The 25,687-nt window shown below is 37.7% G+C and overlaps 1 protein-coding gene across 4 annotated transcripts in view; it reads right to left on the reverse strand.

Annotated features, from left to right (window-relative positions):
* The window catches only part of LOC122397251 (nuclear factor of activated T-cells 5), a 103,293-nt gene that overhangs the window by 31,000 nt on the left and 46,606 nt on the right, over window positions 1–25,687 (reverse strand). The window contains exon 1 of one of the 4 annotated variants that reach the window (XM_043396299.1): window positions 7,470–8,927. The exons of 1 other annotated variant lie outside the window; for it this stretch is intronic. In XM_043396299.1, coding sequence (XP_043252234.1) covers window positions 7,470–7,608 — 139 coding nt within the window. In that variant the 5' untranslated portion in view covers window positions 7,609–8,927. Of the gene's footprint in view, window positions 1–7,375; window positions 8,928–25,687 lie in introns of those variants that run through there. 2 more of the 4 variants (XM_043396296.1, XM_043396298.1) reach the window with 2 other exon arrangements.

The following is a 25,687-nucleotide window of genomic DNA, read 5'->3' on the forward strand; positions in this document are numbered from 1 at the left end:
AAGCGGAGGTGTTAATGAGCGGGCACGAGAAAACACGTGCATACGTGCATTTTAAATCGTCTTTCTGTAATTTACTATCCCTCTTCTGGTGTTCGTTCGTTTTACGAGTTAAAAAGTGGGATAAAATATCATTTTTTTTTTTCTTTTCTATAAAGTTTAACGTCGCGTCAGCCGCGCCTAGATGGCCATTAGCGACGATTGTTTATTACCGTAGACGAAGTAACATAAATCAAATACCATTCAATTGTGTCTTTCAAACGGCTGTCGTTGAAATTCTTAGCTACGATTCAGAGTAATACATACGTGTATTATGTTGGCCACACATTTGAGGGTTTGTTTTGGAAATTAAATACGAATGGGTGAATCATTCGATTGCTTTGATCCTATTTAAAATTTTTAAAATAGCAGCACAGCGATATGTTCGTCGAATAGGAGTGGTTGAAACTATAGATTGGTTAAAAGAATTCGTTAATAAATTTGCGAAGCCACATTAATATTTTAAGGGATTCTAGAATTAAATAGAAACGTATAGCTTCTTCTTTCGTTCGGCGTGTAAAATACAATGAGAAGCACAGTAGCTTGCCAAACGTCTTACACAATTCGGTATTACCATACATGCTCCCATAAAATTGCGGCTCTAGAGATCCAAACACACGTCAAAGAAACTTTCCCCGAGAGGTCCTTGTCAAAATTCGGCCGCGACACGCTTCGCTCAATTCGCACGCTGTAGCGAAATTGACTAACATTCCCCATCTGTTATAAACCCGTCAGTTATATGGACAAACAATTGAAATAACGAATAAAAAATAAATGACTGTTTATCCGTTACTTGTTAAATGAGTATACAAATTTTAATTATACGGTCTTATATTAACGTTCCAGAATTTTCTTTATTCTTTATTAGGTGTACAAATGAATAATCCAATTTTTTCAGACAATTTTTGATTTTGTCGACAAACACATCATCTCGAATTTTTTTCTTGAAAATGCGCAGAATTTCGGGAGTATGTCTATTCACCAAAAACGATTGTAATTGACCTCTGCAACTAAAAATAATTTTTTTAGTACCATTTGAATGTTTTTAATTTTGTCGTTAATTTTACACCTTCTCGAAATTTTTTCTCGAAAGTGGGTAGGATTTCGGAAGTAAGTGTATTCATCAATAACGATTGTAATTGACCCTTGTAACCGAAAATAATTTTTCCAGAATGATTTGAAATTTTTGATTTTGTCGACAAATTTTACATGATCTCGAATTTTTTTCTTGAAAATGTGCAGGATTTCGGGAGTATGTCTATTCGCCACAAACGATTGTAATTGACCCCTGCAACTAAAAAAAATTTTTTCAGTATGATTTGAATGTTTTTAATTTCGTCGTTAATTTCACACCTTGTCGAATTTTTTTTTTCGAAAGTGGGTAGGATTTCGAGGGTATGTGTATTCACCAAAAATGATTATAATTGAGCCCCGCAACCAAAAGTAATTTTTTTCAGAATGATTTGAAATTTTTTAATTTAATTTTTTAATAACTTTTTAATTAAGCCTCAGTCAAGAAATTGATATTCTTGATTTTCGTCTTATTTTGGCCTCTAGAATCTCCCATTAAAATTTTTCCCAAGGTTGACCGAACACCCTGTATGTCAACACTATATGACCCCAAAAGAGCGGGAAAATCTATTGACTTTAAACTTGATTTTATAATTGCTTAAGATAATTTGGATTACTCATTTGTATACGTAATAAACAAAAGAAAAAAAAATGATGTCTTTTCGTTGCTCTGTTGTTATCCAATTATAATATTAAAACGATCCAGAGTATATTTATAATTCAGAATTTTATGACTAAGCGTTAATTTATATTTAAGATCTGGAGACGTTTAAGATCAAGGCACTGAGTGGTTGTAAAACGAACAAATCTTTGTTGGCATGTTAAAACTAACGTAATCAAAAACTTTCAATGGTAATGCGACAAATCAATATTTAACGGACGTTAACCAATATTTAACAGACGCATGGCGGACCTTGTATCGATCAAAATAACGCGCGATCAACGCCAGCGATTTTTTATTTATTTCATCGAGCACCCATCGCGTTTTAAACGTATATAAAAAATTATGCTTCCTCTCTCTGGCATCTTGCCCCGTGTCATAGTCTTTTTTCAAAGACCTGCGTACTTTTTCTTATCATTCAACGATATTAACTTTAATCGTGGTCGAAAGCATTTAGGAGCCATCCAATTTGAAATCAACATAAGTAGAAACAGTGGGCAATGGGCAGACATACCAGAGCCTATCTTATTCAACTTCAATTATCTCGAAAACAATCACACATAATTTTTGTAATATTTTTTTTAAATATTTAAAGAATACACTTTATAGAATATCTCTAGATCAAGTTTGCTCAGGGAGGATTAAATGTTTTCGAAACTACGCCTGAAATCATATACCTAAATTACGTTTGATATTTGAAACTCTATCGCTAACTAAAAACTCGATAAAAATTGATAATTACGCCACTGTACCACTCCTTATCAATATATTTAGATCGATTTCTAGAATAAAATCGTTACCTTCGCCGAAGAATTGATCGAGAGTCGATGAATCGGAATTCGGGGATCAGTTATCCGGGTGAAACTGCATTACCGACCAGGGAGACGCGTTTACTTTCACCGCATACGCAAGATGGACGATCGAGAACCGAGGGAAGTCGAGCGATCGCGATTTATTTACGCGCCGAAGCGAGTTCCCTTTTTTTCACATTGCCCTTGAAAACGATCGCGCGAAAGTCTTTTTTTTTTTTTACTTACGACAGTGAGAAAATCGCAGGAAAACTGAACGAGTCACGAGCGATGGAACGAAGATAAAATGCAGAAAAGCGCGCTTCAAGGGCAAATGGGGCAGAGGGGGAGGGCGTTCAGGGTGTGATTTATCGTCGCGACCGATAGAGGAGAACGAGAAGAAAAGAAACGGAGAGTATATGCCGCATCCTCGAAGGTTATCTGGAAGCGAATGCATCAATTTCCCGGGTGTTCGACAACAAAACACGCCGCGATATTAATAACAATAATATTGACCGGGAGATAGACGCGGGAAAATAACGTGGACTCTAACAAGAGTTTTACGAAGGCTCGCGAATCAGCGAAGCATCGAACTTTGACTTCGACGCGAGGGACATGGAGTTTCAAGCTTCGTCGTTCGATTCCCAGACCTCGAACGCAAGGTGCGAGGATCGGTAAAGTTTGAGCTCGAACGTGCGCGAGTTTCGAGTTTTGAACTGAACGTGTGCAGCGCGAGCCTCGAACTCTGAACTCGATGCTCGCGAGATAAGCCGCGAACTTCGAGCCCGATGTGAGCAACGTCAGATTTCGATTCGAAGCGTGCGACGTAAAATTTGAGCTCGCGCTCGACGTAGCTTCGCGTAAGTTTTGAGCCCCGCGTGACGCGATCGTTAAGCTCAACGCGCGACGTGTAATCTTTGAGTTCAGATCGCGTAAGCGCTCGAGGCGTAACATTTGAATTTAACGTTTACGAGATAAGATTCGTTTAGCTGAATCGACTCGTTTTGAGCTCGATGTGTCCAAATGTCCGATATCGGTACGCAAGACGCGAGCTTTAAGCTCGCGAGGGAAGTTCCCCACAATGGAAATCGCTTTCGAAACGGTGGTATCAAAAAATCCAAACGGGTTTCTTCAAAATGAGCCTTCGTTTTCGAGATATTTTCATTTCAAGTGTTTTACGCAGTATTGGATGAATTATTTAACACAATTTAGCAGAACGAGTTGTGGATACGTCGGTAGGGTGGTTGGCTACGAATCTGGTGATAGTACGTTCGAATTCTCCCGCTGTTGTTGCTATTTTTTTTTCTTTATTTTTAATAACAACTTTGAAATGAAAAATATTTTATTTATTAAATAAATTTGTTTACACGCGACTAGAGACTCTTGAATTATTCTTAGTCGATTATGAGCCATACAATACAAACTGCGAGCTTGTAAAATTTGAACGTTGTAGATTTTTCATAATACAGCAACACATATTTGTAACACTGAAAATGTAACCTTTATTGTTAGAATTATAAATTGGAAAAGTTTTTTGAACCTCTTGAGGGACGACTTGTTTTGTTATGAATGACCATATATGTATAGTTACACCGATATTGACCCATGACATCTATCAATCTTGTGGCGACGTTCAATTATGGATATTTATTCAAAATTGTAGTGGCTTCGATGTTACAATGTTTAAAGTAACTTATGAACTGAATGTACACGAATTTATCAGTATCTCTGAAGAAGTTCGAAATACATAATCCGAAATGTTAAACCTTTTTCAAACGGAACCAATGTACAGTCAATCGCAAAAGTACACGCAACCTGTTTTGCACTGATTTCAAGAGTACGTTAATTTTAATAAACTTGTATGCCAGTTACGGTTAAACATATTTTGGAAAAATAAAATTTGATTAGTACCAGTAACATGAAAAATCAAAGAACATGGAACACAAATATCATATTGCAATTTATGAAAATTGATCCTATCATTAATTAATTAGTGCAGAGTTGTAAACAGACACAGTCCTATGGCAAAAATTTTAATGGGAGATTCTAGAGGCCAAAATAAGCCGAAAATAAAGAATACCAATTTGTTGATGAAGGCTTTGTTAAAAAGTTATTAACGTTTCAAGTTCCGCTCGTACTGAATTTTTTTCTCGAAAATGCGCAGGATTTCGGGGTTATGTCTATTCACCAAAAATGATTGTAATTGACCCCCCCAACCGAAAATAATTTTTCCAAAACGATTTGAAATTTTTTTTTTCGTCAAAAAAAGGCACCTAATTAGATTTTCGGTAAGGAATTTTTTTCTCGAAAGTGCGTGGGATTTCAGGGGTAATTGTAATGACCAAAAATGATAGTAATGGACCCCCGCACCCGAAAATAATTTTTCCAGAACGATTGCAAAATTCTTTCTCCGTCGAAAAATTTCACACCTTCTCGAATTTTTTTCTCGAAAGTGCGTAGGAATTCGGGGGTAATTGTAATGACCAAAAATGATTGTAATTGACCCCCGCAACCGAAAATAATTTTTCCAGAACGATTTGAAATTTTTTAATTTAATTGTTAATAACTTTTTAACGAAGCTTCCATCAACAAATTGGTATTCTTGATTTTCGTCTTATTTTGGCCTCTAGAATCCCTCATTAAAATTTTTGCCAGGGTTGGCCGGACAGCCTGTATAGAAATGTTTCAAAATATTACGCATTTATTGCAGTAATATCTTTAACAAAGAGTGAACTAAATACTGTAGACTTAATTAGCAATGACTAATAAGTATTGTACGTTGCAGATTTTTAAATTTGTAGTTATCTAACAGAACAATGAACTGCCTTGGTTGAGTCATCCTTCAATTATTTTAAACTCTGTATGAGACACAGTAAAAAATTATTAATAAAATATCCATATTATGCAGAATAATGGAAGCTTCTCTTTTATCGTTAGATATGGAAAAAATGCGATGCTAAATAAAGTGAACACTTTTGAAACGAATAAAATTTTCACATTTGAATAATCCTTGGTAAATTTGTAACAATGTAATCGTATCTTAAGATAAACATAAAAAAGAAACCATGATCGTTCCCATCGATAAGAACATAAACAGCCTGGAATATCGTCTAAGAAAGCGCATTTATTAAGGACAGAGAATCGAAAAATGAAAACGCGAAACCTGTTATCATTTAATCTAGGACCTCGCCTGTACCACAGAACTTGTCATAATTTTTCTAATTCCGCCAATTAATCATCCCGGTTACACACAAACTGTAAATCCCTGGTACCTCGATCTATGCTCGTAAAATTTTACGAAGATAATACTTTTAAATCTACCAACCACGGGCGATAATATAATACGCAGATGTCTATTAAAACCATTAAAAATCAACGAACGAGCGCGCGTCACACGAATTCGAAAATACGTAGAAACGCGGCGAATAAAACATGACAGAATCGTTCAAACAATCGGAGAGCCTATATCACTTGATTCGTTACAGGATCCGATTCTTCGATTACTTTAAGCAATATGATTTTATTCGCATTTTAGTATTTTGTCAATAATGAAAGTTCGTTCTCGTCATAAAAGTAAGCAACAAAATTTTACGTGTAAAAGAATGATTTATGCCAGTGCAACTATCGCAGAAAGAATACCGCATATAAAGGCAGGTGGGCAAAATTACTCAAAATAGTGGCGATTTGTTTAATTCGTTCCAAACCTTGGAGAGAGAAAAAATAAAGTTAAAAACAGCGTCGATTAATTTTTGTTTAGTCGCGGATATAGCAATACGCCTCTTATACAATTCTGCTCTCGAAAGTGAAACATAAACAGATCTGTATACACTCGTTTATGAAAACGAAATCGAAAAAAGGAACAGTATATTTGGTGCATGTATACTTACACGTATACAACAATTTCTTGCTTAAAGATAGAAAGCCAGGATTGCCAGTTTTCTTAAACCGAGGGTCCGTAAAGAATTTCTTTTCGCAACTGATCGAAGCTTCAAAGTGATACCGCGTATCGACGCGTCAATATTAATGAGAAAATTACAATTTCATTTTTATAGTTAATTCGAATTATTTCTGAAAAATTATTGACTACGTATAAATGAAAAATAGTACTCGCCAATTTGTCGATGATATTCTTATAACGATACAATGAAAAATATAAAAGTTTCAATTTCATACGTTCGCCACCAGATAACCACTGAGAAGATCGTTAATTCACTGCTACAACATTTGATTTAAACACTCTAAAGTCAGAGTTTATTAGATCAAAAATAGTTCCTCAAAATCACTCCATCAAACTTTTTATTTATCCATTAGAAGAGTCTCTGACGTTGCAATATTGCTATCGAATATCGAAATATCAAAATATATAAAAGTTCTCAGTTTAGTTAGCGATTGCCGCGCCGATGGACGCGTGGCAGTTCTTTGAAGCTCGGTCAGCTGATTTTATTTTCACAGCTGACGGCCGTTCGAGCTGAAGGAACGTAAACAGTAGCCGGAACGATTCAATTTCATTATTCCCGTGCTAAAATGAAATCTAATACGCGAGAAATTAATGTACGGAACCACGTATAGTAATGCCTCGCTTCTTGCAACAATCTGCATTACGGATACTTGTGACTGAATCGCCACCCACCCGATCCCCACCACTGTTTACGTTTCTTAGGTGCACGATCGTCGACTCGCATTGCCAGCAGCTGTGTAATTAAAAACTCGTTGCAGCGGCTCGTTCGTGTTCAATTAGTTACGAGAACAAAGTCTCGTTCCGTACCTCTGCTCGTGAAATCTGGCGGTCCCGATTCGATTGCACGAAGTGAGACAGTACCGTATAACACACAAGCGGGAGCACAACCGCGTAACTCGATGACTCGCTGCATTGAACAGCTAAGAATCGACCGCGAAAGGCAAATCGAGTTTACCGTGTCGATAGGGCTCGATCAGCGCATTTCCGGCGCAGTGGAGCTGCAGGAGCATCTGAAAGTGTTCGTGTCCCTGTTCCAATGTACCGCTGTTGGTCCTCCTGAGTTCCTGCCGCCTTTTCTCGAGGTCGGGTGCCATCAGGTCCCTGAGGACCGTTGGCCCGATGAGATCTCTCCTTTTCTCAACGAGTTACGCGCGCCGATCGAAGATCCTCAACGATTGCAGCTATCGATCCGCGCGCTTTCACTTGGTTCCTCGGCTCCGGACAGTCCATCGGGCAATGTTCCATGTCAGACTGGCCGGTCCACGTGTTCGCGAGCCATCGAAACGCGTGTCACTTCGTAACCTCGGCATACGATGCTCCTCGCGTTGACGAATCACCGATACCAAATCAAGTTCCCGGTAATTAATTTCGATAATGCGAAAACGATCTGCACAATTAGGTGGAGGCGCTCGATCGCGAGGAGACTGCGAACGATGGAAACACTGTCAGCACTAGTTCGACGTTGATACGCGAACGACGAAGAAAAACTGTATATAGACACCGTTCGCAGCGACACCATGCGATCATAGCGAGTGTCAGTCGCGGACTGGCGTTCGTCGTTACGTCGACGATCGGCCAACCCAGCATGGTCTGAACAGCGAGTAAATAAGCCCCCACCACGAGCCCACGCGACATGTTTATACGCTCCCTCATCCTCAGCTGGCTCGGATATGCCGAGGAGGAAGGTGACCAATCAGCAACCGCTAATTACCGACCGGGCTATCTATCGCATCTCGAGCTACTGTGCTGTCGGCGTTGCACACGATCTCGCGTTGGAATTTATCAGGCCAACTCTGATCTCGTTTTCCGGGAGGGGGACGTGTCGGGGCCGCCTCTCCAACGTGACGGGGTTAACACCCACGCTGCTCGTGATCGTTCCACGGGTTGCCAAAGGGCTAAGGAGGACGCAGGAACTCGCAACGAAAAATTGAAAGTCGAGGGGAATTTCTTGTCTACGGAAAATCGTCGACGCGAAAGCATTCAAAGAATTTAGATATAATTGAGAAATTTGTAGAAAGCGGAGTTGCTCCATTTCGGTTGTAACGGGCACAAATTTTCACGTTTCGTTGTGTTTATCAAGATTAGATTTTATGGGATTTTAATAGGAGATGATAATTTCGCCTATTTTTCGTTCTTTAACCTAAAAAAATGAGCATTTCGCTGCTCGTGCCGATGGGCTTCGTGCATGTGCATACATATATGTATGTATGCCTTAAACGTGAACTGCATACTAATAATTTTAACTAGCCCAGTAACAGATTGCTTCGTACGCGATATACAGGATATTTAAAAAAAAAAGAACGGTTCAGTGCTGAAAAATTAATATTCTGGGAATTATAAACAATTTTCTTGTCTTGCGAATTTTTCTTTTGTGAAAAATTCTCTGTTTTTCTCTGTATTGAGAAGCAAAATCCCTGAACATTGACTCAGACCTAGATAAACGTTGTTTCACAGAACAAAGTGCGAGTTACGTAGATAAATTCTTAATTTTGTACAAAATCCCTAACTATATATACCTATTTGCAAAAAAAGAAGTGCAGTCACGCTTTTTACTTCTCGCTTCTTCCGGGAAAGTAACTCGCCTGAATATTTCCATAGAACGTAACTAATTTAGCAACAAATCCTGGAATAAAATAGGTGCCATTCAAAAGTAAAGAAACACAAAATTTAAATACGATTTGAATCCATATTTAAAACAAAAAATTGCACACTCTTACGTAATATTTTATAACAGTTTCATTTAAAACCGTTTCGTAAACAAAAATTGTGTCATCAAAATATAGTTTAAAATATAGTTTCGGCATTCTACTTTCTCTTTCACTAATTTGTTTCTGTTTCTAAAATCACTTTGTATATTACAAGGTATGTAACTTTAATTGCTCGTATCTCTAAATTACCGAGTTGTAATACCAAATATTTTACACAGACGACTACATAAGTAGACGTTTTACATACACGTTGTTTTAAAAGTACCATTTGTGTACAAATCATTTGTAAAATATAGTATCTTATCCAATTCCATCGTCGTATTGTGCGAAATATTTTTTTCTGCAACAATTAATAGGAAAATTAAATTTGCTTTTGAGGTTTGGATATCCGGAAATGCTAGATCTACCGATGATTTCAGGATCCCAACGAGGCGATAAAGCGTGACGTTTACGTTGTTCCCGCGGCACGTGTTCGTCGAATTATTCTATCGTGCTTTTTTTCGTAGTTTCAACGTTCCTATCGACCTTTTATTCGCACGCATCGATGAGCTGAAACGAGACAGCATCCACGATGCACGTGCTTCCATCCACGCCAATGAACACTGATTCCGGGCGCTGTTAAGCCTGACAAAATGATTTACAGAAAAGGTTCTAACTGCGGTCGATTGCGTGCAATTTAACAAGCTACGAACAGAAGGTAGAATTCGACCGACGACGGAACAGAATACCTATTGTAGAGGGCGACAAAGCGATACAAAGACTCGACAACTTCTTGGACGAACGACGAGTGTGGAATGGATCGTTGTAAATTTTTTGAACTGAAATTAACAACAGCATTTGGTCGTATCTAACCATTGCTTCATAAATGTATACTTTATTAATACGTATTAGGTATACTTGGAAAAATTAGTTGTATCTTCGTTTAGATCATTATTTTACAGCGTTTGCTGTTGAGGATTGCAGGTTTCGTATTAAAATTAAAAGACAAAACGAAGGAAATTGTAAGGGATGAACGTTGTACGCGCGACGATCAATCGAAAACGCTTAGTTACCAGCTATTGGAATTCCGTTCTCGAACGTTTATCTCGTAATATGTGGAAGGGGCTAATCAAAGGAAAATATCTCGCGGTTGATCTCGTCATTAGAACATTAATGACCCAAGCCCTCGTTACCGGTTGACGTCATCGGTACTAGGGAGAATCTCGTGATTTGCGCGATCATTTACGTCGTCTGGAACACCCGATCGAACTCCTGAAATTACGCAAGGTCAGGACGATGAACTAAAACGAACGGAGCGTTATCTGTTTACTTAATTGCAAGCGCGATTCTGCTGTGCAGATTAAACAGAAAAAGAACGGAACGGAAGAATGGCGTTACGTAACGTTCACGGCGAAACGAACGAATAGGCGATCTCGACGCTCTACAGGTACTCGTAAAAGGGGATAGAAATTAAAATTAGCTACCAACATTTCCTTATTTTAATAATGAAAACCCAATTTACTCAAAAGTTAGTTGTGAATTTCACTTTTTTTGATAGTATCCTTACTATTTCTTAAGCCCTCCATACTTTCTGATTTTTGACTCGAATATTACGAACTTTAAATGACTTGTGGGGCTTATCGCTTCCCGAACTCGCCGTCAGAGGGACCGTTCCTCTCACAAGCACTTGACCGACCTTCCATCTGCATATACATACAGTCTAAGGCATTGAATTCGTACGAATACAAATGAAAACATTATGCATAGAATCGCAATATTATTAAAAGAAGATAGATATAATAGCGTCCACGTGGGATCAATTGGGAAAGAAATACGGTGTCCAGGGTTACAGCTCGACGTAGGATCGCTATGAGTTAATAATAATGCGTTGAACTTTAACGTAGATTCTCTGCACGAAACACGATAGGTAGAAGTTCGTTTGATTACACGTTGTAAACGAAGGAGATAATGTCGAAGGTCCTCTAACTTTTATCGTTCAGTGTCGCGTCGCTGATAATCCGATAGGAAAACGAATTTAAAAACCCACAAGTTCTCTCCGTCTCGAGTAATTAGCATCGAAGGTTAACACTTGTACCACCCACTCGTCAAACTGCTTGCTGCAAGAGCGTAATATAATGCTCTTACATAAATTAACCGTCGATATTTACACGTTGCACGTTTCGAAAATTGTATAACATTCGCGTTTGAGTTAGGTTATAATAACCTAATAACGAATATTTTCGCCGAGCATTAATAAAGTTTCTTTTTATCGCGGATGTAAAATAATAAAAGAGACGAAACGGGGAAATATGCGAGCGTGGTGGAGCTGGTCACAGTTGGTCCGAGATCAACTGACCAGTTTCTCAATTGCGAATCACGCCAGACTCGATCCCTATTCTTACGCCATGAGAACTTATCTCTCTGCTTGACCGACGGAGAGCACGTGTCTGTAAGTTGGCGCCAGAGCTGGGTAAAATGTACTATTTTAATTAGTAAATATTAAATGAACGTTTTATTTTAGACGATACGCGTTAAGAGAAATTCTTCAAAGTATTTTATTTGAAGCGTAACGAAAATATTTGTGTCGTGGTATAAAATTTTTGTTGTTCGTTTAATTTATCATCAGCAAATAAAATATTGTTAATTTAATAAACGAAATCGTAAACTTCTTTATTTTTTACTTTGCAACATAGTAGGCGTTAACAATTCCGATGAAAATGATTTATTATAATTTTCGTAAATAAAAGAATATCGTCTATTTTTGTAGCTATAATTCTTTTTAATTCCCTACGTTAACGATAGCCGTGATCACTGTAATACTGGGTGGAATTGATCGAACATTGTGAACCCTTTCAGCGACACCCTGGTAATTGGTACATGTTTATAGCGTGGTCACTGACCCCTAAGTCAATCATGGCGGGTGAAGTCGAATTTATCTTCGATGAATAAAAATCGAAGATCATTTAGGTTTCTGCAAAATCATATTTCAATATGAAACTCCTATGAAACATAAGAGTTGCTATCTGAAAAATTATCAGGGGGATAAAGCATTGTTTATAGGTTAGATACTTGTATGCTCGTTCACATCGCGCTTGAATAAATTTAAAACAAAGAAACAATTCGTTTAATATGCAAATGGATTTTAACAATGAAATGAACGTTTGAATAATGTAACTTCTTCAGTTTGTTTATATGCATTGTGTTCTTTTAAACAATATGCGTGATACTGTTTAAAGACAATGATATTAGGTGAAGTTAGAACGTAAGACAATACCCAAGATCATCGAAAGGTTACCTTCAACAATTTCTTTTTTTTTGTGTTATTTCATTTACGATAAGAATAGGATCGGGAAATATTTCTCAGGAACGCATTTGAAGAGCTCCAAATAGCCAAAATCAAACGCATTCACAGAAAACCTCACGGGCTTATTATGTAACCCAATATGTTATTAGAACATATTATTTGAATCTTTCGTAAATTCTCAACCACAAAAAAAACGTCTCCGTGAAAAAACCCTGACTCCTTTTTGATGTACAGGGTGTTCGGCCAACCCAGGGAAAAATTTTAATGGGGGATTCTAGAGGCCAAAATAAGACGAAAATCAAGAATACCAATTTGTTGATGGAGTCTTCGTTAAAAAGTTATTAACGTTTAATGTTCCGCCCGTATTGAATTTTTTTCTCGAAAATGCGTAGGATTTCGAGGTTATGTGTAATGGCCAAAAATGATTGTAATTGATCCCCACAACCGAAAATAATTTTTCCAAAACGATTTGAAATTTTTTTTTTCCCATCGAAAAATTTCACACCTTCTCGAATTTTTTTCTAGAAAATGGGTAGGATTTCGGAGGTATATCTATTCACCAAAAATAATTGTAATTGACCCCCGCAACCGAAAATAATTTTTCCAGAACGATTTGAAATTTTTGAATTTAATTGTTAATAACTTTTTAACGAAGCCTCCATCAACAAATTAGTATTCCTGATTTTCGTCTCATTTTGGCCTCTAGAATCTCCCATTAAAATTTTTCCCAGGAGTGGCCGAACACCCTGTATGACGCTCTTGCAAACTTTTTTATTATAGAAATTGACCCGTGAGATCATTTCAGTTGGACAAGACTGGTTTCGAGCATATCAGCTTCCGCGGTTCCGTTAACTTTACGAAATAGTTCGAGATCACTCGCATAAAATAGATGTTCAACATTGGTTAGATTATCAACAGGGTCATTGATAACAGTTATGAAAAGTGATGGCTCTAAATGTGAGGCTCTCAAAACGCCAGATATGCTACTTTAATATTTTTACATATATCATCTTTAATTCTTTCGATGTAGGCATGCTAAAATAATTCTATGAAAGTTAAAATTAACTAATTTGTTATCAAAAAAATGATCGACTTTCAATCATCAAGGGCGGTGAAAAAGAAAGTACCAAATTCCATGAAGTCTGCTTGATAACAATTGTATACATCCAATATATGGTTTTGCTCTAAATAACAATTTTTCAATTATATTTTTTTTTAAATCTTGGACATGGTGTTTCTTGATGGTCGTATCTTGAAATAATCATAATTAAGCTGGATTTCGAACAAATCGGAAAAAACCAGTTCTTACTCATTTATTAAATAGCATGTAGAGGTCGGGATATGATAAACTCCCAGTGTCGAATGAAAATAGGAGGGATACCATTATCATCGTCTCCCTTATTAACACCAAGAGTAGTAATGGTATTAAAAATATTGAGCTCACAACATCGTTGTTCGTATTGGTATTTGAACTCGAGCACGACGAACAAGTAGACTCGAAGTGATTCGAAAAAAGATTTGGGATAATACATAAATTGGATTTGTTGAAACCCTTCGCGATCGAAGGAATGTTATTGTTTATTTTCGATTCATTGTACGTGTATTATAATAAATATCGTGAAGAATAATGGCGATTTGACAACGTTGGATGTTTAAACTCAACCAAATTAAAATTTGTTTCCCTATTAATCTCTAGCGTTACGACATAACCTATTTTCCAATCGACGACCAAAATGTAAAGTGTGATCGGCGAAAATCGCAAGAGATTCGTCAGAAACCTGCCGAAATTTTTATTTTAAAATTGAAGAAACGCACAACCCGAGCGGAACGAAGCCGATACGGTCGATCGTTGCGGGCCACGATTGTTGATAGCGGCGAGTAAACAAATGTAAAACGATGCCCATCTGAATGGCGGCAACGGTCGCGGGACTCGTGACCCTCGACATTAAGGTCGACCTAATCGAGTCCAGCACACTCCGCTCGCGCCAACGAATCGCGCACGTGTATGTAGAATTTTTCATTCCAACAACTGCCAATCGTCGCGAGTGCTTCCGAACTCGATGTAGCCGGTTTTCTTATCGTCGCCCTCGGGCTAATCTAAAGGCGGATACACACTCGGCCGCGAGCGTATCGACATCTCGGCTGGCGCGTCTGAGACCCCTCGTGGCGTTGCCGAAATAGTCGAACTCGTCTGACTCACCTCACGTGCGTTCGAACTGTGTCACGAGCGCGACAGTGTCCAGCACGACGAACGACGAAACGAAAACTGGCTGGCAATCAGGCTGTACCATGCTTAAGGGATTAAAGCCGCATTCCCACGCGCGCAAATCTCGACGCGCCACGCACGAAACGAACACAACGCGTTGAACCTTGCTTCGCTTTCCACTCATTGTCAGACAGCGCGTAATTACAGAAAGCCTTATTCCCGTTTAAAATGTTTTGATAAAATCTGTTGGTCTCCAGGGATCGACGACGCCTAAACGATAACTGTAATTTATCGTGCTTAAGTAAATTCTGTTCACGAATGATGAATACAAATTTCAGATTCGTTTGCAGGTTATGCTTCATTGGATTACTAACGATTACTGTTCCCATGACCAAAACATCAAATTCATGCATTAACAAAGTCCGATAATATTTTGTGCTAACTAAATTCTGTTCAACAATGATAAATAGAAATTTCAGATTTGTTTGGAGGTTATGCTTCACTGGATTACTAACGATTACTGTTCCCTTGACCAAAACATCAAATTCATGCATTAACAAAGTCCGATAATATTTTGTGCTAATTAAATTCTGTTCACGAATGACGAATACAGATTCGTTTGCAGGTTATGTTTCACTGGATTACTTACGATTACTATTCCCTTGACCAAAACATCAAATTCATTTAGTGCTAGATATTGTTTTGCGTTGGATGTTTGTATAAATAGAAAGATATATCATAGTGTAATACTGTAAACGACAGTTGGGCAAATTTCATTAACAAATAATGAATTTTAATTTTATGAAATGGAATTTTAAAGCGATTTCGTGTAATCAATGAAGCCACAACTGGCTCCCTTCTCTTAGAATTCTGTTCCGCTCAAACGTAGAAGTTATGCCTACCTTGCAGAGTTGGGACTTTGGGACGAAGGCTCGTTCGATACCTAACTAGTGAGGAACCTAATGTTGGGAAAGGACTTGTTCGATTCTCAGCGGAGTTCGTCACCCTGCTGTATGTTATCAAGGTAATTTTTATGCCCAGGGCGTCACAAACATATGTTGAGGTTTTTAAGAATACAAAATGTGTAACACAAACCTGCTACAAAATTCAAGGTTAATCGTTTTTGTTTTTATTTTCATATATTTTCTTAGAAGTAGTTTTAAAACACTTTTACTTCCAGTTCGAGCAGAATATATAAAAATAAACAAAAATCTGATAAAATGAATTTTTCTACAGATTCTTTTAGGAATGACCATCGATCCGAATTTGTAGACTTACTCCTGAAATCCATATTGTACAATTTGTACATAGTCAATATGTCCATAATGTTAAATCGATAGATATTTTTCCCTTGTTATAAATATACAGGGTGTTCGGGCACCCCTGGGAAAAATTTTAATGGGAGATTCTGGAGGCCAAAATAAGACGAAAATCAAGAATATTAATTTGTTGATGGAGGCTTCGTTAAAAAGTTATTAACGTTCAAAGTTCCATTCGTGTTGAATTTTTTTCTCGAAAATGGGCAAGATTTCGGGAATATGTCTATTCACCAAAAATTATTGCAATTGACCCTCGCAAACGAAAATAATTTTTCCAGAACGATCTGAAATTTTTTTTTTCGTCGTTTAGGCACCTAATTAGATTTTCGGTAAGGAATTTTTTTCTCGAAAGTGCGTAGGATTTCGGGGGTATGTGTAATGACAAAAAATGATTGTAATTGACCGCCGCAACCGAAAATAATTTTTCCAGAACGATCTGAAATTTTTTTTTCGTCGTTTAGGCACCTAATTAGATTTTCGGTAAGGAATTTTTTTCTCGAAAGTGCATAGGATTTCGGGGGTATGTGTAATGACCAAAAATGATTGTAATTGACCGCCGCAACCGAAAATAATTTTTCCAGAACGATCTGAAATTTTTTTTTCGTCGTTTAGGCACCTAATTAGGTATTCGGTAAGGAATTTTTTTCTCGAAAGTGCGTAGGATTTTGGGGGTATGTGTAATGACCAAAAATGATTTTAATTGACCCCCACAACCGAAAATAATTTTTCCAGAACGATTTGAAATTTTTGAATTTAATTGTTAATAACTTTTAAACAAAGCCTCCATCAACAAATTGGTATTCTTGATTTTCGTTTTATTTTGGCCTCATCTTTGAACTCTACTCGTTCTAATTTAAATTATAGAGTAATACATACCGATTATGATTGCATCGTTCGTTTCCAATTGTGCGAGATTATTTTTTGTTTTCTTTTCAACGAGCACGCTTCTAATTCCATTTCCGATGTACTCGAGCCTTGGTAAATGAATCGATTTGCATTAATCTGCCGCGATCGCGTCAACACATTCCGGGATTAATCGTTTCTTCTGGTTTAGAAATTACATCGGTAAAGGCAGACAGATAAGGAGAGAAAGAGAACGAAAAACTGTAGTGCGGTATCTATCGGCGTCATGGTCACTCGATTATTACAGATTATTCGATAGATGTCCGTTCTCCGTGAACAACAACGAGAGCAAATTAATTCGGGAAAGATAAAGAGCTGGACACGTGCGATAGATAGATTTGGCTCGAAACTTGATTGCCCGCGCGAAGGCTACTTGGAAATATAATTATGATCGACGCTAACAAAAATTCTGCGAGAAAGACAATCGCGTCGAACGACAATTATTCGATTACGAACGATAATACAAACAATTTTGGTAACGAAAATAATCACAGTTTAAACGTTTCTCGCGTATAGAAGGATTAGCATCGTAATCGTTCGATATAATTCAAGTGTTGGCTCATCGAGTAATTATGTTTCTGAATAACGATAGTCGAGACTAGGTTGCTTCGAAAAAATAGATTTTGTCGCAGGAATAAATCTTGGTGAGATTCTGGTGCTCTCCGGTAGCTAACGAATACATTGAAATTTTAAACAAAAAACACCTGATAGAATCGTTTTTCTCTTATGACGAGGCAGTCTTTGATCTCGATTGAATTTTGTAACAAGAAAACGATTGAGGAACGTTTAAAAAAGTGGCCAACTGCTGTTCCACATACGTGTAAAACCGGTTCGCTATCGAGCAAGTTTGTTGTTGATAATTTTATTTCACGGTCGATGTTAATCGAATGTTTTCTATTATTTTCCTCGTTGATTATTTTACTAGCGAACACGCAATCGCTGCGCGCAGTATTTTGTTTTTCTTTTTGGTTTCCAATAAAAGAAAGAAAACTGAAACCCAGCGTTGAATAAAATTGTTGCATAATTAATTTTTTTTCACAACTACTGCTACTGTAAATTGTGTTTTATGTTTCTTAATTATACGACCATTTTGTAAAGTCTTACGTCCTGTGTGCATTTACGACCGTCGGACATTTGCTTGTTTCTTACATTTAAAGATGATTTTTTTCAAACATTCCTGAACTTTTTTAAACATTCTTGTTCTCCATTGGATTATGTATGTATTTCGTCGTTCCATTAAATTGATATTAAATTAATTTCACTACACAGGACTAAGAATTGAATATGCAATATACAAAGAAATATATTTTATTCGACTAGTAAATGTAGCTCCAGAAAAGGTTCGATGCTTATTTATTGCTCAGCAAATTCTATTAGGTAATCGTGTATAATGTAACTACATACACCGAACGAGAAAACAAGGTACAAGGAATACTACTGCGAAATTGGTCAGAAAATTGATAACATCGATTAAGTAATAATACTTAATAATGCAATTCCAACTGGGAACAATGGAGCTCGGATAAATACAGTCGAAATCATTTTCTAATTTTTTTTGTCGCAACGACTGCTCGTTCTTGGAAAATGCAAAAAAATGCCTGGCAAAAGACCAGTCTAAATTGATAGAAAACTGTGCCACGAGAAAATGATATTTAACATTTTTTATTTTTTATTTTCTATTTAGAGTCTGCTTTGGGACAATCTTTGATAATGAATAACGTTTTCAATAATATATATAAAAAAAGAACAGTTTTAAAAATATAATTTACTTTATCTTCTTGTATAAAATTAAATTATTGTGTAATTTTTTTAATTAATTCTACAATCTCAGTTGAATTATGTTACTACTCAATCATTATTTTAAGTCATTTCTTTATTTTCAACTCATACAGAGTGTTCGGCCAGAGTGTAGAGGCCAAAATAAGACGAAAATCATAGATACCAATTTGTTGATGGAGGCTTCGTTAAAAAGTTATTAACGTTTAAAGTTCCATCCGTACCGAATTTTTTTCTCGAAAATGCGCAGGATTTCGGGGGTATGTCTATTCACCAGAAATGATTGTAATTGATCCCCGCAACCGAAAATAATTTTTTTAGAACGATTTGAAAATTTTTTTTTCACCGAAAAATTTCATAACTTCTCGATTTTTTTTCTCGAAAGTGGATAGGATTTCGGAAGTATGTGTATTCACCAAAAATGATTGTAATTGATCCCCGCAACCGAAAATAATTTTTCCAGAACGATTTGAATTTTTTGCATTTTAATTGTTAATAACTTTTTAACGAAGCCTCCATCGACAAATTGGTATTCTTGATTTTCGTCTTATTTTGGCCTCCGGAATCCCGCATGAAAATTTTTCCCAGGGTTGGCTGAACATCCTGTATATTACACAAAGCTTGGTGCATCCATGTTCCTAAATTTTTCTTGAAAAGCCAAATTATCTACAATATAAATTTATATTATATTATACGATTTGTTTTCTTGTTATTCTTTGAGATTTTCAGTGACACAATTTCCTTCGCCTTGAAACAACGTAAGAAATAGCAGTACCAAGAGCAACGTCTTACTTAAAGAAGCATGACTGTGACTATTAGATAATCGACACTGACACAATCAATTAACGCGCAGGTATAAAGCAGTATAATTTCTGTCACCGATCGTGTACGTTAAGGGACAATAGTGACATTATTAGCGACGGTATGCATGGCAGCTGCATACTTAATTGGGTCTTTTGCACGAACAAAGAAAATCCTGATACATCGATAGCGCAATTTAAATAAGATTAAAGCTGGAATCGTTAATCGAACCAATTATTATTCAAATCACTCGAGTAGGAAACAAATGTTTTCATATTAACCGTTTCAATAATTCCAATAGTTAAATTCTTAATTTCATTTAGTGAGCAATTGGTGTTCCAGTTTCCTCGATTATGATTAAGCACGAACAAAATTAATTACATTTATCACGGTCGATTGTTTTAGATGTTGCTTAATTTTTCAGAGCCATTTATTCGTTAAACGATATTTACTTATTTATTATATTATTCCATACGTCAAAATGGACGATCTGTTTTCATTTATCAGTAGTTTCAGTGAATATGTTTCTCGTTCCCTCTGATCGAATCCACGTGTCAACGCATTTTTCATAAAATATGCAGAGCGTAGCAAAGTCGTTATCGAATACTTTATACGAATGAAATCATCTGTAGTCTAAATATAATGACAAACTACGACCTCGTTATTTGCAAACACATAAATTTTGTGTAAACAAAAAATTATGGGAAAAATTTTAATGGAAGATTCTAGAGGCCAAAATAAAACGAAAATCAAGAGGCTTCATTAAAAAGTTATTAACAATTAAATTCAAAAATTTCAAATCGTTCTGGAAAAATTATTTTCGGTTGCGGGGGTTAATTATAATCATTTTTGGTGAATAGACATACCTCCGAAATCTTGCGCATTTTCGAGAAAAAAATTCAGTACGGATGGAAGTTTAAACGTTAATAAATTTTTAACCAAGCCTCCATCATCAAATTGGTATTCTTGATTTTCGTCTTATTTTGGCCTCCATTAAAATTTTTCCCAGGTGTGGCCGAACACCCTGTATATTATATTTATCGTTCTTTGAATGCAACATCGCGAACGTTACGTTGCATCTGCTGCAACGATTGCACTGAAATCCGATGATTGATCTCATAATCCGATCGTTAAAACCGACTATACTTAAACTGTAATTTACACGACACCGACGCCTCTCTCCGTAACTTTTTTTTTTAACGCGTTCGCTTAGTTTTACGACCATTTTATGAAATTACATAAGCTTCCTTCGCGCTGTGTGATCTTTTCCTTTAGTGCAACTCGCTGCATAAAGTACACTTATGTTGTTGACACATCCAACCGAGTTATGGAAATTCACGCACCTCGAAAGACAGAATCCTTCAGAATGGTTTGAAAGATTATGAGAGAGCATGGCAGTCAAATAGCGAGTATAAAAAAGTAAACGATTTTTCATTGATGTGTGCATCACATTCTGATATTATTCAATACGTGAACGATTATCGTTGGTTTGGACACTTTGTAAGCGTAATTGAATGGCAAGAATGGTAATCATTCTTGATGCGAGGACAGGTATCGACGTTTTAGAATTACAATTGCATTTTTATTAGGTCTGTCGGAAAGTTCTAACCGTTTACCATACAATTAAGGTGAGCTTAATAATCATCATAAAAGTGTAGAAAAATTGTAGTTCAACAAGTGCATTCATTGGCATAAAAAGAAGAGTTTCTTGATTAATATTATCCAGTAAAAGCAGTTGAATTCCTTTGACTTCCTAATATAAGAGAAAAATATTTCAGAAATTTGCATTTACCTGGAAAAAGTGTCAGAACCATTCTTAAACAAAATTGTCTGCAAATTGAATATTTTAAGGGCCCATATGCCTAAAATAAGAAAAAAAGATATTTCAGAATCGTATCGTGTGGCATCGAATCGCGCGCCAGCCGCGAAAAGACGCGCGACTAGGTGTGCATGAGTGTGTGTATGTCTGGGCGAATCGAAAAGTGCGAAAGATGGAATGTTTGTAAACGATCGTATGATTGGTGAGGATGAGGGCAGAGAGCACGGCAGAGCGAGTGTGAGAGAGATAATGAATGAGAGGAACGGTGAGCGATTGGAAGAAGTGTGCCAGAGTTTGAACGACAGCGAAAGCAAGCGGTATCGAGTAGAGAATCTGTTAATAAAGAGACTAAATTAAGGGGGTCTTCTACAGTGTCGGGTCGAAAAAATTCATTTTTTTTTTTTTTACATGAATTACATCTAAAACTCATGTAGAATACGAGGCTAAATGGATTTTTTGAGATTCGATGCCGTTCAGAAGTTGTAGGCGTAGAACGAAATAGGTGTTCGGAGTGCGCTGGTGGCGGGTGCTGTCGCGCTTTCCTCCTCAATATTATGTCATTCTTCGGGCATGTACTTGTGTTTATTATGATTTCTGCTTATGAACGACCGAGTCTTTTTTCATATCAGACGCAATTGTGACAATTAATAATTACATATGTGAACAATCACGAACTTTCTAAGAACGTTCGCTTAGTCGGTGCAATACGCGACAATTGTTGATATTTCGAGAAACTGAAAACTCCAAAACTCCAATTCCACGAAGAATGGTTATCGAACCACAAGGATTGTTCCATAAATCATATTGGCAGCTCTGGTAAAATGGAAATTGACGCTATTATTGAAATGTTTTTACGTTCTATGGAGAAACATGGCGTAAAGTACCTAACATACGTTGGAGACGGAGATAGCAAAACATTCAAAGGTATTTTGAATGCTAATCCGTATACAGATGAAAAACAAGTTGTGAAAAAGGAGTGCGAAGGTCATGTGGAAAAGAGGATGGGCACGAGACTTCGCAACATTAAAAAAAATCACAAGGGAATCGGTGGAAAAGGACACGGTAAACTAACTGAAAAAGTCATTGGTGAATTTACGAAATTCTATGGCTTAGCCATACGACGGCATCCTGATTCAATAGATGATATGAAGAGAGAGATTTGGGCTTCTTTTTATCACTGCAGTTCTTCTGATGATAATCCGCAGCACGATTATTGTCCGAAGGGTGAAATCAACTGGTGCAAGTGGCGTAAAGCAGAAGCTTTAGGACTCCTCAAGAATTTTAACCACTATAGAGTTTCTTTAAAAAGTCAAGTTTTAGAAACAATTAAGCCGGTTTACGAAGATTTATCAAAACATGATTTATTAATCAGATGCTTGGGAGCTGAGACCCAAAATAATAACGAATCATTGAATTCCCTAATTTGGACATTCGCCCCAAAACACATTCATTCTGGGCCTAAGGTGGTTGAAATAGCTACTTTTTTGGCAGTTATTATTTTTAACGACGGATTTGAAGGAGTATTAAAAATTATGGAAACAATGGGATTGAAAATTGGCACCAATTCTTGCACATATTCTACGCACCGTGACAACGCTCGCCTGTACCGCTTCGAACGAAAATCGTCTGACTTCGCCAAAAAATCTCGGATTCAAAACGGAGAAGAACATTCACTTCTGCATGACTTCCAGGAAGAAACTGAAGGTGTACTGTATGGTCCAGGCATTGCAGATTAACGGTAAGTAAAATTATCTTTGTGTCATACGTACTTGAACTTCCAACGCGTTTTTCTCGAAACGCATTTTTTTGAAGCGGCGCCCATGATATCTCAAAAAGTCTTCAACCGATTTCGCTATAATTTCGTACACATCTTTCATACACCTCTAGTTTTCGTGTGAACTAGGATAATTGAAATATTTTACTAATTACTTGTTCTTTAGCTTAAAAGGTTGAAAAAAAAATACGAAGAATTGACTTTTTTTCTTAAAAGCTTTGTCAAATGTTCAAATTTGAATATTTTTATTTAATTCTAGTTCACACGATAGCCATAGATCTACATATTAAAATGCTATTTGATTTTTCAATTTCAGATGAATAAAAAATCGTGAATCATGGGTGCCATTCGCCAACATTTTTTATACATGGTCACCATTCCAGTGCTATAAAGCTAATTATTGTTATTATCATGCTTTACAAAAATTTGTAAACAAAGTTCAATAAACAATACACTCGATATAAAAGTTATATCTTTGTGTGTTTCTATTATTCCTCAAAAAAAATTCCGAAAGTAAGCTGAAAAAAACAGCCTTCACAGTAGAAGACCCCCTTAAAAACGCCCGTGGTCTTTTAAACTCTCGGTCCCCGGGATTCCGACAATTTATCAGAAGTGGGATTCGCCTGCGTGAATTTTGGTGGTATTCGGTGGTATTTGGTGGTTTTTAGAAGTATTTTGCTGGGTCGACACGTGGAGAGACACGGAAATCGACACCATTATTACTTCGGTTGTTGAGTTTAGAAGTTTTGTTTTGTACGAATACCCGTGTACATCTTCTCTGGCCGCGATGGCTAACGAAGGGCAAGGCAGAGAAGAGCGGTATTTTCGCGATTTGGCAATGGTATTGCCGGTATTTGACCCTGTTGTGGGTGAGTTCACAATCGACGAGTGGATTGAGAAGATGGAAGAATATGGGGACCTCTACCAGTGGGACGAGATCGCCGTTCGTCACTATGCTCTGATGAAGTTAACGGGTGTAGCGAGAAAGTGGAGGGACAGCCTGCCTCGCATGGACCGATCTTGGTTGCAATGGAAGGAACTATTGAGGGAGAACTTCCCAGCCGATGAAAGCATGGTGAGTGCTAGGCTGCGAGCCGAAACCTATAAGAAAAAACCTAATCAAAATATCGTTGAGTATTTTTATGAGAAACTGTCGAGATGTAATAAAGCAAAAATGGGAGACCGCGAAGCAATAGAATGGATCGTTAACGGCCTCGATAGCATTCGGCTTAGGGATTATCTAGGACTGTTGGCTCGATACAAAAAACCAAGCGAATTGTTGACGGATTTACGAAACGCGGGGAGTTACACAAAGGAAACTCTGGCAACGCCTAATGAACGATACGATAGCAATGGCGTGGCGAATCGACGTTCACCTCTAAGGTGTCACGAGTGTAAACAAATAGGGCACACGGCGCGGTTTTGCCATAAACCGAAGCACGTGCCGACCTGTTTCAAATGCGGAGCCAGCGGACATATTTCGCGTACATGTACGGCAAACGGGGCGTCTGGGTCGACGGGAAGTACAACCGAAGCAACACAAACACATTCGCGGAACCGACCAGTATTGTATATTAACGGAGATACACACCAGAAATATTTCAAAGACGCAACTATTAACGGACGGCAAGTTAAATGTTATGTTGATCTAGGAAGCAGCGTGACGGCCTTGCGAAAAGATGTCGCTGACGAACTTGGACTTAGCTATTATGAGACAAAGTTGAATTGTTTTGTGGGTTATGGCGAAGGGCGTGTGCAGCCATTGGGTGTTCTGACGGCTGATATCAGCATCGATGGTGTGACGGTGAGGACGGAGGTGCACATTGTTCCGAGAGGGAGCCAGGCTGTATCCCTTTTGGTTGGTCATCCATACACGGAGAACCCAGGTGTGATCGTGATCAGCAGAGCAGGGGAGCTACGAATAACGGACAGAGAGGATAACCCGTTGCAGATCGAGCCGCAATATGCGAAGAAGACCGTGCTTCGTGCTGATCAAATGTGTGTTATTCCAGATAATTACTTGGGACACGTTATAGTTGTGGGAGGCGCCCCAAACCAAAAGCTGTTCATCGAAGGAGGTCTACGTGAACGAGGCCCAACCGTCCCGAGGTGCGTCGTTGCTACGGACGAAGAGGGCAAAACGGTTCTACCTATCCTAAACATAACAGGCAAGAAGGTGGCGATCAGCTCTGGAGACACCATCTCACGTGCAGAGAGCTGTGAAGAGGAGACGCCGCGACGCGATGTCAACGAGGAAGCGGTAACGTCGGAGGAAGTCGACACCGACCTCACGGGCAAGGAAGCGAAGAAACTGCTAACCGTATTAAATGAGAACCGCGACCTAGTAGCACGAACGTTGCGGCAGGTAGGCAAAACGAATCGAACAACTATGCGTATCGAGCTTGTTTCAGATAAACCTGTAATTTATCGTCCATATCGACTATCGTATCACGAAAGAGAGCAGCTAAAGGACATGGTTAATGAGTTAAAGGCAGCCGATATTGTCGAAGACAGCACATCGCCGTTTGCTAGCCCGGTGCTGCTGGTCCGGAAGAAGAGCGGAGAGATACGCATGTGTATCGAT

Source organism: Colletes gigas, unplaced genomic scaffold (genome assembly GCF_013123115.1).
Source record: "Colletes gigas isolate AHSC1104 unplaced genomic scaffold, ASM1312311v1 Colletes_gigas_Sc00009, whole genome shotgun sequence".
In the NCBI taxonomy this organism is placed as follows: Eukaryota; Metazoa; Arthropoda; class Insecta; order Hymenoptera; family Colletidae; genus Colletes; species Colletes gigas.